The 13,108-nt window shown below is 41.3% G+C and overlaps 1 protein-coding gene across 1 annotated transcript in view; it reads right to left on the bottom strand.

The window, feature by feature from the left end:
- Positions 1-13,108, bottom strand: part of CYP39A1 (cytochrome P450, family 39, subfamily A, polypeptide 1) — an 80,844-nt gene that overhangs the window by 18,505 nt on the left and 49,231 nt on the right. The window contains 3 exon segments of the mRNA NM_001101027.1: positions 3,120-3,208; positions 4,063-4,158; positions 8,946-9,079. Of these exon segments, the coding sequence (NP_001094497.1) occupies positions 3,120-3,208; positions 4,063-4,158; positions 8,946-9,079 (319 nt within the window).

Raw genomic sequence — 13,108 nt, forward strand, 5'->3', positions numbered from 1 at the left:
AGAATAGGAGAAAACAGTTTCAAACGATGCAACTGACAAGGGCTTAATCTCTAAAATATACAAACAACTTATATAACTTAACAGTAAAAAAAACCAACAACCCGATTGAAAAATGGGCTAAAGACCTGAATAGCCATTGCTCCATAGAAGATATACAGACGGCCAATAGGCACATGAGAAAATGTTCAACATCACTAATTATTAGAGAAATGCGAATCAAAACTACTATGAGGTACCACCTCACACCTGTCAGAATGGCCATCATTAATAGGTCCACAAATAACAAATGCTGGAGACAGTGTGGAGAAAAGGGAACCCTCCTGAACTGTTGGTGGGAATGTAAATTGGTACAACCACTATGGAAAATAGTATGGAGGTACCTCAGAAAACTAAATATAGAACTACCATCTGATCCAGCAATCCCACTCTTGGGCATAGATCCAGACAAAACTTTCCTTGAAAAAGATACATGCACCTGTATGTTCATTGCAGCACTATTCACAATAGCCAAAACATGGAAACAATCTAAATGTCCATTGATAGATGAATGGATTAAGAAGATGTGGTATATATACACATGGGAATACTACTCAGCCATAAAAAAGAACAATATAATGCCATTTGCAGCAATATGGACAGAATTCAAGACTCTCATATTAAGGGAAGTAAGTCAGCAAGAGGAGACAAATATAATATCGCATATCTAGAATCTAATATATGGCACAAATGAACCTTTCCACAGAAAAGAAACTTAGGGACCTGGAGAATAGACTTGTGGTTGCCAAGGGGGAGGGGGAGGAAGTGGGATGGACTGGGAGTCTGAGGTTAATAGATTCAAACTATTGCCTTTGGAATGGATAAGCATTCCAAGACATCCTGAGATCCTGCTGTATAGTGCTGGGAACTATATCTAGTCACTTATGATGGAACATGATGGAGGATAATGTGAGAAAAAGAATGTACATATATGTGTGACTGGGTCACTTTGCTGTATAGTAGAAATTGACAGAACACTGTAAGCCAATTACAATGGAAAAAATAAAAATCATTAACTTCACCCCAAAATACTTCCAGTTCAATTTCAAAGATCCTTATAACACATTCCTTAGTGGCAACTGGGAACACATGCAAAGAGACCTGAAAAAAGTCATATCTAATGTCTATAGAAGAACTACTCTTAGAAAAATGATATTAGTAGGACACAAAACTATAAATGTGTTACTGGTTTAAGAACTGCTTTTCTAAAGCAAAAATAATGTGAGAGGAAAGATGAGAATGGCAGCTTTTTGTAGCTATAGTTTGGTTTTGCTGGTTATACTATTCCTTTAATGTATCTAACAATTATAACGTTATATTTTGAGTTTTTGGTGGGTATGTCAGCATGCTTTCAGAGGTAACCAATGAAACCTTCAACTCAAACTGCCTTAAAAGTAATGAACATTCATAACATATATATATATATATATACACACACACATGTTATTTATAAAAATAAAAACAGTTACTATGTAACATAGCAGGAAGTAAAGTAGCACAGTACTGATGATTCAGTGATACATGACATCTCATGGACCAGGCTCTTTCCATATCTCTACTCTGTGTCCACAGACTCTGCACCATCCTAAAGCCTGTTCCACTTGAACTTGTCCTCAGCAACAATTGGAGATCCCTGCTTGGTCATTCACTTCCAATGGGAGAGGACAGAGAGGGTCTCTCCTAACTGTGGAAGAAAAGTCTTTCCCTTCAGTCTGATTGGCTGTTTTAGACCAAGGACCAACCCCAGGACAAATCACTGTCTCCAGGGAAACACTAGGCACCAAACTGCTTACCCTTTGGCTTCTAGAATAACTTCTAAGAAAGAAGATAGAATTTCCATGGTTGGCTAAGACTAATGAAAACCATTTGGGGGGCAGTGTCAATTAAAAACAGCAAGTTGATATTATAAAACATAAAACAAACAAAGGAGTGGTGGGATGGATGTTGTGGAGTTTAAGTTACAAGGCAAATATGGATTTGTGTCACTGTTCAAATAGTGGAGATGCCAGACTTAAGTTGAGACACTACAACTTTTCCAATGTAGAATTTTTTTTTTTGTCTTTTTGCCATTTCTTGGGCCACTCCTGCGGCATATGGAGGTTCCTGGGCTAGGGGTCGAATTGGAGCTGTAGCTGCCAGCCTATGCCAGAGCCACAGCAACGCAGGATCCGAGCCACACCTGCGACCTACACCACAGCTCACGGCAACGCCAGAACCTTGACCCACTGAGCAAGGGCAGGGATCGAACCCGAAACCTCATGGTTCCTAGTCGGACTCGTTAACTACTGCGCCATGACGGGAACTCCCAATGTAGAATTTTTAAAGGATTTGTATATTCACTGAGTGAGATTAATGTTACAAACAGGTACCAACATTTTCCAACAGACCCATCACCAACCAGGAAGTGGGATTTATTTAGTGTTGGTTGTACGTTTCATGTGGTCCAGGACCATGTCTCTCTTTCTCCGTGCTCTATTTCTCATACTTAGCAGAGGGCCTGGCTCAGGTGAGATGGTCAAACAAGTTTCTTCTGAAATAAATCATCAATCACTTGCACTAGAACAGGGCATGACGCCGAGGGAGTCCTGGGCTCCAGGTTAAACTTAACTCTAAAAGGTATCAAAGGCCCATTTTTATGGAACCAAACTAATTCAATAAACAAAAACCGCCTGGGAAGCTGCTGTGATGCTCCAAGTTAAAGCTGTTCTGTAACCCCAGCAAATGTCCATGATAACGGTTGTCGTGAAGGATATATTATACCGCTATCTTTATCTTTAAAAAAGAGGTAGAACACAAACCACTTCAAATTATCCTGCGATGAAAGCTGAGCATTTGCAACACAAACCCGCCTTCATCTGGCAGCAGCCACTGTGATATTTTATTCCCAAGAGGTCCCCTGTCAGAAGCTACATTCCCACAGAGCATCTCACAATACGACAGCCCAACCAAACAGAATGTGGGCCTCCCAGATGTCCCTGTGGTTTTGATAATAGAAAAAAGAGGGGTTAAGCCAAAGCTTTCCCCCTCTGAGCTCTCGTCTTTTTGCAGACTCTGGATAAATGTGGCCCAGCTGTCTCACTGACCTTCCAGGACACTGGTACTTCCCGGTCCCAAATGCCATGAACCAGTCCAAGAAAGCATGCTTCTCTAAATTTGCCTTTTTCCAACGTTCCTGTGGGAAGAAAGCATTTTTTTTTTCCCCAAATCACTCTTATATAAATAAGCTCAACTTTATTTCTCTAGGCTAAAAATGACCTTGTACAGCTAATCCTTGCATATAAAGTTGCAGAGTTGTGGGTCATTTTTTCCAACCTGTTATTAATACCAGTCATGATTATGTTTTTGGAACACGAACTAATAAATACAAAGACTTAGAAAGTATTTTGCGAAGTGGTAAATGCAAATGATAATGTAAATCAACCAGAGAACTGACCTCAGAAGAGGAAGAATATTTATAATAAGGCCTCAGGCGCCATCATAAAATTGCCCTTGGTAATAAATGTGGCAATGAGACACTGACAGGCCTCCCTACTGGAGAATGCCGTCTGTGGAATGAATACATCTGGATGCCATTTTTGAGAGTTTTACCTAAAAGCAGAGAATGGACAAAATGACCTCTTAAGGTTCTGTTTAGTTCTGTAACTCCCTAATTCTAAGAAAGAGCAGAACACAGTTTTAATTTACTTCATTTTAATTTTCTGTACTCCTTGGAAACCAATCATGCAAGCAATTGCCTGAAGCACATGAAATACATCTTCTATCGGAACCAAGCATATTTACTTTAACATGCCCAGCTGGTTTCAGATACAAATTTATTTTAAAGTTGGCAGGGCTTATTCCAAAAACTTTTTTATCTGATCTGTATATGTTATATCATCTATATTACAAACCTAACCTGTGCTTTGTAGCCTTAGTTTCCGGGGAAATACGGCTGCTTAATGATAGAGCCCCAGTTAATTTATGAACTCATACTCTTGGCATAAAGAGGAAATCCAAGAACAAAGTATATTGAAAGAGATAACTTACAGGCTTGAACAGGTCAGGTTCAGGAAAATACTTTGGATTTCTATGTAGCCAAAACGGAGACAACATCAACAAGTCGCCAGAAGGAACGGTGTAATTCTATGATAGAAAAACAGGTTCCAAGTCATTTTTTTTTTTTTTTTGAAATCTGCTTTAAAGAGAGTTTGGATCATTAAAAATAATGCTACACTATAATACAGAGAAGATATACACAGGGAATAATTAATGGAGAGGAAATCTAGCACTTTCTTAGATGGCTCATTTCTGTTTTCCAACACAGGCAACAACTGATTTCTAATTATATATATAAATGTGTATGTGTATATATATATACATATATATTTTATATATGTGTATGTGTGTGTGTGTGTGTATTTTTTTTGGGTGGGGGGGCGCTGTGCCCATAGCATGTGAAAGTTCCTGGGCCAGGGATCAAATCCTCTCCACAGCAGTAAACCAGATTCACAGCAGTGCTGGATCCTTAACCCACTGAGCCACCAGGGAACTCTTCCTTGATTTCTAAGTCTGATGACTAGTTACAGATACATATAGCTTCATTTATACAGGGGAAAAATATAAGATAAATGTGAAAATCTTAGAAATTGGAAGAAGCCCCCTCTAATACAGCTTTTGATGTTCGATATTGGGGTTTGCAATAAATGCTCTTGATGATAGAAACCACAGTGGATTCCTAGGTTCTGGAATAGAAAACTCTAATTCTGGGACAGGACGCTGGCCACAATGGCACTGAGGACACGGTCAGTGGGTGCTCCATCCTTGGGGATGCTGATAATAGCATCAGGGCAGCGGCAGTAGATTCTCTGTTTGTTTGTTTGTTTGTTTGTTTGACTCTGGCAGCAGCTGTTGGGGCAGAAAGAAGCTGAAGACAACTGGTTAGGAAGACAGGGCAAAGCAAGTGCTATGCATTTATTGGGTGGGTTTCATGTCTGAGGTCTTGGTGGCTGTGAAACTGATGATAAACAGGGAGTTCCTGATGTGACGCAGCGGGTCACGAAATTGACTAGTGTCCATGAGGATGTGGGTTCAATCCCTGGCCTCGCTCAGTGAGTTAAGGATCCTGAGTTGCTGTGGCTGTGGTGTAGACCCGGCAGGTGCAATTCCGATGTGACCCCTAGCTGGGGAACTTCCATATGCCACAGGTGTGGCCCTAAAAAGCGAAAAAGAAAAAAGAAAAAAAAAGAAACTGATGATAAAGAGTATGTTTCCTCAAGCAGCAGAGGCGACATGATCCTTCTCCTTTCACATTATAACAGGTCTTCATGATACATAAACTACACCAAGCACAAAAAACCACTTCACGAAATCACCGTCACATCACCCTGTTCAGGAACCACTGGACAAAGAGTTCTCGCACGGTGTGAGATGGCTAGAGAGCCTCACTCTACTGAGGTAAAGACGTTTTATTAGTAACTCCCATCACCAATCATCAGAAACCACATCTGTTTAATCCCGTACAATTTCGAAGTGTCCTCAAGATATGCGCAAAACACTTATTTTAAGTTTATTAGCACCTTAGATTTGAAAACATGTCTTTTTATGGGAGCAGGGAGTGAGGTATGGCAAGGGGTCATCCTTTTTTAACCCAAGAGAACTCCTATTGGCTCTGATGGCAGCTGAGTGTTACTTTTGTTTGGTAATTTCAGTACCAGGACTGCTGGAGGGAGTCAGGTTGAAACGGGGAGAGATAGAGGCTTTTGCTTGTGACCACTTAACATTTTTTAAAATTTTATTTAAGTATGGTTGATTTACAATCTTGTATTAATACCTGCTGTACAGCAGGTACATTTATATATTTTTTCATATTCTTTTCCATGATGTTTTATCACAGGATATTGAATATGGTTCTCTGTGCTCTACAGTAGAGCCTTGTTTATCCATTCTATGTAGAATAGTTTGCATCTGCTAATTCCAAACTCCCAATCCTTCTCTTCCCTATGCCCCCTCCTTCTTGGCAAGCAGAAGTCTGTTCTCGGTATCTGTGAGTCTGTTTCTGTTTCGGAGATGTGTTGATTTGTCATATTTCAGATTCCACATATAAATGATAACATGGTATTTATCTTTCTCTTTCTGACTTACTTCACTTAGTATGATACCTTCTAGGTCCATCCATTTACCATTTTTAAAGTGGAAAGAGATCTGTCTGATTCCATTTCTTTTCTTTTCTTTTCTCTCTCTCTCTCTCTCTCTTTCTTTCTTTCCTTTCTTTTTTTTCTTTTTCTTTCTGTCCTTCCTTCCTTCCTTCTTTCTTTCTTTGTCTTTTTAGGGCCGCACCTGCGGCATAGGGAGGCTCCCAGGCTAGGGGTCAAAGAGGAGTGGCAGCCGTTGGCCTACACCACAGCCACCAGTAATGCAGAATCTGAGGAGTTTTGGGAGTTCCCGTTGTGGCTCAGAGAAAACAAATCCCTGAGGTTTTGGGTTCAATCCCTGGCCTTGCTCAGTGAGATCTAGTGTTGCTGTGAACTGTGGTGTAGGTCAAGGATTAGGCTGGGATCCCGTGTTGCTGTGGCTGTGGTGTAGGCTGGCAGCTGTATCTCTGATTTGACCCCTAGCCTGGGAACTTCCACATGCTGCAGGTTCGGCCCTAAAAAGCAAAACAACAACAACAACAACAAAGGAGTCTTGTAAAGGCAAAGCATCTATCAGAGAAGTTCCAAAGCACACTCCTCTTGGCCAGGAGCTTGGTTGGTGTTAGTTACCTTAAAAATTAAAAGTATACTCTTCCATGTGATAAAAACGGCTCTCTAGAAATTTTGGAACATTCAGAAAAATAGAAAAAGCTAGGAAAGAAAACAACCAGAATGCTGACAACTAAATAGAGCCATTAATTGGCTAGACTTCTCTCTCGTACTTTTACCTAATAACAGTGGTTTAGTTTTGTTGTTGTTGTTACTGTTTGTTTGTTTGGTTGGTTTTTGTCTTGTCTTTTCAGGGCCGCACCCATAGCACATGGAGGTTTCCAGGCTAGGGGTCCAATTGGAGCTGTAGCCGCCAGCCTACACCACAGCCACAGCAACGCCGGATCCTTAACCGAGTGAGGCCAGGGATCGAACCCGCAACCTCATGGTTTCTAATCAGATTCGTTTCTGATGCGCCACGATGGGAACTCCGAGGACATGGATATTTTTAAGGCTGTCAATGCATGTCACTCAATGGTTAACTACAATATATGAGAGTATCAATTTTATCACCCTCATCTGCTAATCTAACACTTAAAACAGGCTCTTTCTGATTGCTCTTTATGTCTTTGTTGAGCATTTTCCATGTTATTTTCTTCCATAACACTTTTGTGTTCATGTCCTAGCCTCATTAATATTTGTAATACCAGGGCTTTATTTATTCATCTGCCAATTCATTAAATATTAAAATTATTTACCCTTGCATTGTACTTACATTGAAATTTATGTTTAATTTTCGGCTTACATTTAACATAGGTGGTACTTAAAAAATAAGGCATGTTAAATTTTAATATGGTCTATTCTGTTCATCTGCTTTGTGGTTTCACTGATTAATGCTAAACACAAGCAACTGTCTTCTCCCCACAATAGTGGCTTTCAAAGGTGGTTTAGGGTCTTCCAGGAGTCCCAACTAAGTATGTTTCCTGGATTTTCTATCTCTTTTGTATTCTACTACTGTAAAATTTTCTTTCTTTCTTTTCTTCTTTGTTTCTTTAAGGCCGTACCTGCGGGATATGGAGGTTCCCAGGCTAGGGGCTGAATCAGAGCTACAGCTGCCAGCCTGCACTGCAGCCATAGAAACGCCAGATCTGAGCCCTGTCTGCGACCTACACTACAGCTCATGGCAGTGGTGGATCCTCAACCCACTGAACAAGGTCAGGGATGGAACCCGCATCTTCATGGATACTAGTCAAATTCATTTCTGCTGAGCCACGAGGGGAACTTCTTTTCTTTTTCTTTCTTCTTCTTCTTCTTCTTCTTTTTTTTTTTTTTTTGCTTTTTAGGGCCACACCTGCAGCATCTGGAAGTTCCCAGGCTAGGGGTCAAATTGGAGCTGCAGCCGCCAGCCGCCACCACAGCCACTGCAATGTGGGAATCTGAGCTAAGTCTGTAACCTACAGTGCAGCTCATGGTAACACCAAGTCCGTAACCCACTGAGCAAGGCCAGGGAACAAACCTGGGTCTTCATGGATCCTAGTCGGGTTCGTTTCCGCTGAGCCACAACAGAAGTTCCTAAAATTTCCTTGATTTAAAACCAAGCACTCTCAAGCTGTGGATTTAAACAATGCTAATGAGAATGGAAGGCTAAGTGCAATCTATCTGGATAATCCAGGCCCCAAGCCAGTCATCCTAAAAAAATTTCGTTCTGCCTGATTGACTCACCAAATATTGAATTGAAAGTCTGCCATGTGCACACAATTTTCAAGGGCACTTGACACTGTTCTCCTACTTTGCCCACTTTCCCTCACTCAGTCACTAACTCTTAACACCAGTTGCTATTATCCACGGCATTTCTGCTCTCTGTTCCTAGATCTGTGATTTGTGGCCTGAACTGTCGTCCTGTTATCCTAAAGGACTTCCCTCACACCCTCAATTCCTCAACCTATTCCAGCTCAGGACTACTCACGGGCGGCGGGGGGGATTCAACAGAGGAAAGACGATTGAACTCATCTGCTTGATTGAAATAGGATTCTAGTAATTCTGATACAGAATCACATAGCCAAAACGATTATAAAAGATAAACAGCTCTCTTAATAAAACACTGCTACCCAACTCATATTAGTAACCTGTTCCAGGTCATTTAGTACTTAATGGAACTTAAGAAATTATCTAATAATAAATGGGAGAAATATCTTCTTTTTAATTTTTTTCCTAGAAGGTTCATTATTTCGAAACAAAACCAGAGCTCACCAAAATTTTAACTGGCTTCAGCACTTTTCTAGTAATGACACCAGGGGCCCGTAAACGAATGGTTTCCAAAATACACCACTGAATTAGAGGGAGTTTCTTCAAGTTATCCTCAGACACTTCAATCTTATCTTTACCTGCAGAGAGAATTAAAAAAAAAAAAAAAGGTTTTACATAAGTTCATCAACATAGGTTAAATACTGGCTCTGGCATCAAGTATTAATACTACTATTACTTTTGCATACCAAATTTAGTCATTTGTTGTCTCTTTTTATCCTTTTTCTCTTACCAAGATAAAATGTATGGCATAAAAAACTAAACCAGGAGTTCCCATTGTGGTGCAGCAGAAACGAAACTGACTAGTATCCATAAGGATGTGGGTTCAATTCCTGGCCTCACTCAGTGGGTTGGGGATCTGGCATTGCCATGAGCTGTGGTATAGGTTGAAGATGTGGCGTGGATCCTGCATTGCTGTGGCTGTGGCTTAGGCTGGCAGCTGTAGCTCTGATTTGACCCCTAGCATGGGAACTTCCCTGTGCTGCGGGTACAGCCTTAAAAAGCAAAAACAAACAAACAAACAAAACTACCCCCTCCCAAAAAAACAAAACTAAACCAATGTTGATTAATGTGATGGACTAGTGTCCAACCTTGGTTCTCATAGTCCTGTGGCCATCAAATGACTAAGGTAGCTCCTGTCAGAAAGGTGTTCAAGTTTTACTCATTTCCTTCTTTCTTGGTCAAGTTCTCATTCCACTTAAGTCTTAAAAGATTGGCATCAAAAATACAAAGTAAGGGGCTAGGGATTCATTAGGAGTTTGGGATTAACATAGACATACTACTATACATAAAAGAGATAACCAACAAGGACCTGTTTATAGCACAGGGAACTCTACTCAATAGTCCATAATAACCCATACGGGAAAAGAATCTGAAAAAGAATGAATGTATGTATATACACATAATTGAATCACTTTACTGTACACTCAAAACTAACACAACATTGTAAATCAACTACACGTCAATAAAATAAAAAAATTTTTAAAGTACAAAGTAAAAGGTCTGAGAAGCTATCTGGCTTACTTCTCTTTTCTGCTAATTAATTTTTAGTTTTGCTTTTTGTTTTTTTTTTTTTTTTTTTTTTTTTTTTGTCTTTTTAGGGCTGCACCCTCGGCATATGGAAGTTCCCAAGCTAGGGGTCTAAATGGAGCTACAGCTGCTGGCCTTCACCACAGACACAGCCATGCCAGATATGAGCCGCATCTGCAACCTATAGCACAGCTCATGGCAATGCCAGACCCTTAACCCACTGAGCGAGGCCAGAGATTGAACCTGCCACCTCATGGTTCCTAGTTGGGTTGTTTCTGCTTGCGCAAACAGGGATTGTTTCTGCTTCTTTTGAGCTCCTTACACATGGCTGCATCAAACGTTCCTACTATAAGTTGTATACTTTAGATAATACTTAGATTGAAGGCACCTGAAAGAGGATTGAGACTGTATGATCAATGTATGATCATGGCCATCAATCAAAATAGTTTAATTAATGGTATCTTAAGTACAGTGTTTACACTTATAAAATTACTTTAGGAGTTCCCTCGTGGCTCAGTGGTTAACGAATCCAACTAGGAACCATGAGGTTGCGGGTTCAATCCCTGACCTCACTCAGTGGGTTAAGGATCCGGCATTGCCGTGAGCTGTAGTGTGGGTCACAGATGCGGCTTGGATCTGATGTTGCTGTGGCTGTGGTGTAGGCCAGAGGCTATAGCTCCGATGGGACCCCTAGCCTGGGAACCTCCATATGCCGTGTGTGCACCCCTAAAAGACAAAAAAAAAAAAAAAAAAAAAAATTACTTTAGACAACTTGGCTTTCAACTTAGTTTTTTTTGTCTTTTTGTCTTTTTTTTTTGTTGTTGTTGTTGTTGCTATTTCTTGGGCCGCTCCCGCGGCATATGGAGGTTCCCAGGCTAGGGGTTGAATCGGAGCTGCAGCCACTGGCCTACGCCAGAGCCACAGCAACGCGGGATCTGAGCCGTGTCTGCAACCTACACCACAGCTCACGGCAACGCCGGATCGTTAACCCACTGAGCAAGGCCAGGGACCGAACCCGCAACCTCATGGTTCCTAGTCGGATTCGTTAACCACTGCCCCACGACGGGAACTCCTCAACTTAGTTTTGACAGTATCTGCTTCATAAAAGTCAACAACATGGTCAAATTTTATTTATTTTTTTTGCTTTTTAGGGCTGCACTGGTGGCATATGGAAGTTCCTAGGCTAGGGGTCAAATCAGAGGTGCAGCTGCCAGCCTATGCCACGGCCATAGCAACGTGGGATCCCAGTCTTGTCTGCAATCTTAACTCATTGCACAAGGCCAGGGACAGAACCCAAGTCCTCATGGATAATAGTCGGGTTTATTACCCCTGAGCTAGGGGTTGAATCAGAGCTGTAGCCAACGGCCTACACCACAGCCACAACAACACGGGATCTAAGCCGCATCTGTGACCTACACCATAGCTCATGGCAATGCCGGATCCTTAATCCACTGAGCAAGGCCAGGGATCAAACCCATGTCCTCATGGATACTAGTCAGGTTTGTTACCACTGAGCCACAACAGGAACTTCCAGGATAACGAATTTTATTTTATTTTTAATTAAAAAAAATTTTTTGGGGGGGCTTTTGTCTTTTTAGGGCCATACCCGTTACACATGGAGGTTCCCAGGCTAGGGGTCTAATCAGAGCTACAGCTGCCAGCCTCACCATAGCCACGGCAACGCCAGATCCAAGCCACGAGTCTTCCACCTACACCATCGCTCACAGCAACACCGGATCCCCAACCCACTGAGCAAGGCCAGGGATTGAACCGGCAACCTCTCGGTTCCTAGTCAGATTCATTTCCGATGCGCCACAATGGGAATTCCCCAGGATAACGAATTTTAGAGTACTGACCTAAAAATGTGTAGGTCAGGATCTGAAATTCTTTTAGCATATACTTGAGTAGAAAGAGAGAGAGAGAGAGAGAGAGAGAAAGAAAGAAAGAAAGAAAGAAAGAAAGAAAGAAAGAAAGAAAGAAAGAAAGAAAGGAAGGAAGAAAGAAAGAAAAAGAAAGAAGAGAAAGAAATGTTGAAAAAGACCACTGCCTAATGGCCTGTGTTAGAAGATGAAGCCCTATGGTGGAAACCCTGCCTGTCTGCGGTGAGACAAAGAGCAGGCCCCATGGCCCTGCGGATGAAGCAAAAGGGAACCGGGACTGCTGGGGACTCAAGGAAAGTAAGACCAGACTGGCTGGAGGGCTGCGAGAGGAGAGGGCACCCAGCTGCATGGCCGGTGACCGGCAACCTAAGGAAGCCTAAGGAAACCTCACCATGGGCACAACGGCAGATGGTTTTTTAAGAATAGAAAATTCAACTGTGTGTCACATACTCAATTTTAAGTTGCTTCCAGCTACAGTGTAATTTTCCTTTCCTTGTCTTATATTTTTAATATTCGAATAAAGTCAGCTAACACATATCCTTAAATTAACCCTAGAGAAAACAAAGATCAACGTGATGTCCAGGAGGCAATGCAATACAGAAAAGAGGCAAGAGGTGCAAAAGGGGAAAGGCAGGGGAAGAGGAGGTTTCAGGAAATGAGAGACCGGAAGTCAAGAAAAACCGAGAGGCCTTCCACTTCCGGCCACCTCCCCCAGCTTTCCCTCCAAGGATTCTGAGAACTCTGGGAGGGGGTTCAGACCAATTTCTCCCTTATCTTGGAAACCAGATAGGCTCCAGCAAGTGGGGGCCTTTGCCGAATGGACATTGCAAATAAATAAGCAGTAATCTACAATTCAGATTATAAATCTAAATTTTAAAAAGTTTTTTTCTCTTTAAAAATCTGCTTAGAGCATTTGCATTAGACAAGTCTACCAAACAATCACCCTACTTATTTATTTTTTGTATTTTACTGCAGCTCTAAGATACAGAAAATAAATATTTTTTTACTTGATCAAGGAAATTGTGTTCAAAACCAGATCTGTGTGCTTCCAAAGTGACCTATGTATTATGAGACAAGCAAAATTCTGGCCTTGAAAAAATTTGGACTCTTCATGGTGAAGTATATGACGTTCTTTTGGAGAAAAGTTTTTTTGATGAAGTACTCTTATGAGACTAATTAATTATAAAGTGCAAAACAACA

The sequence above is a fragment of the Sus scrofa genome, chromosome 7, assembly GCF_000003025.6.
Source record: "Sus scrofa isolate TJ Tabasco breed Duroc chromosome 7, Sscrofa11.1, whole genome shotgun sequence".
Taxonomy (NCBI): Eukaryota; Metazoa; Chordata; class Mammalia; order Artiodactyla; family Suidae; genus Sus; species Sus scrofa.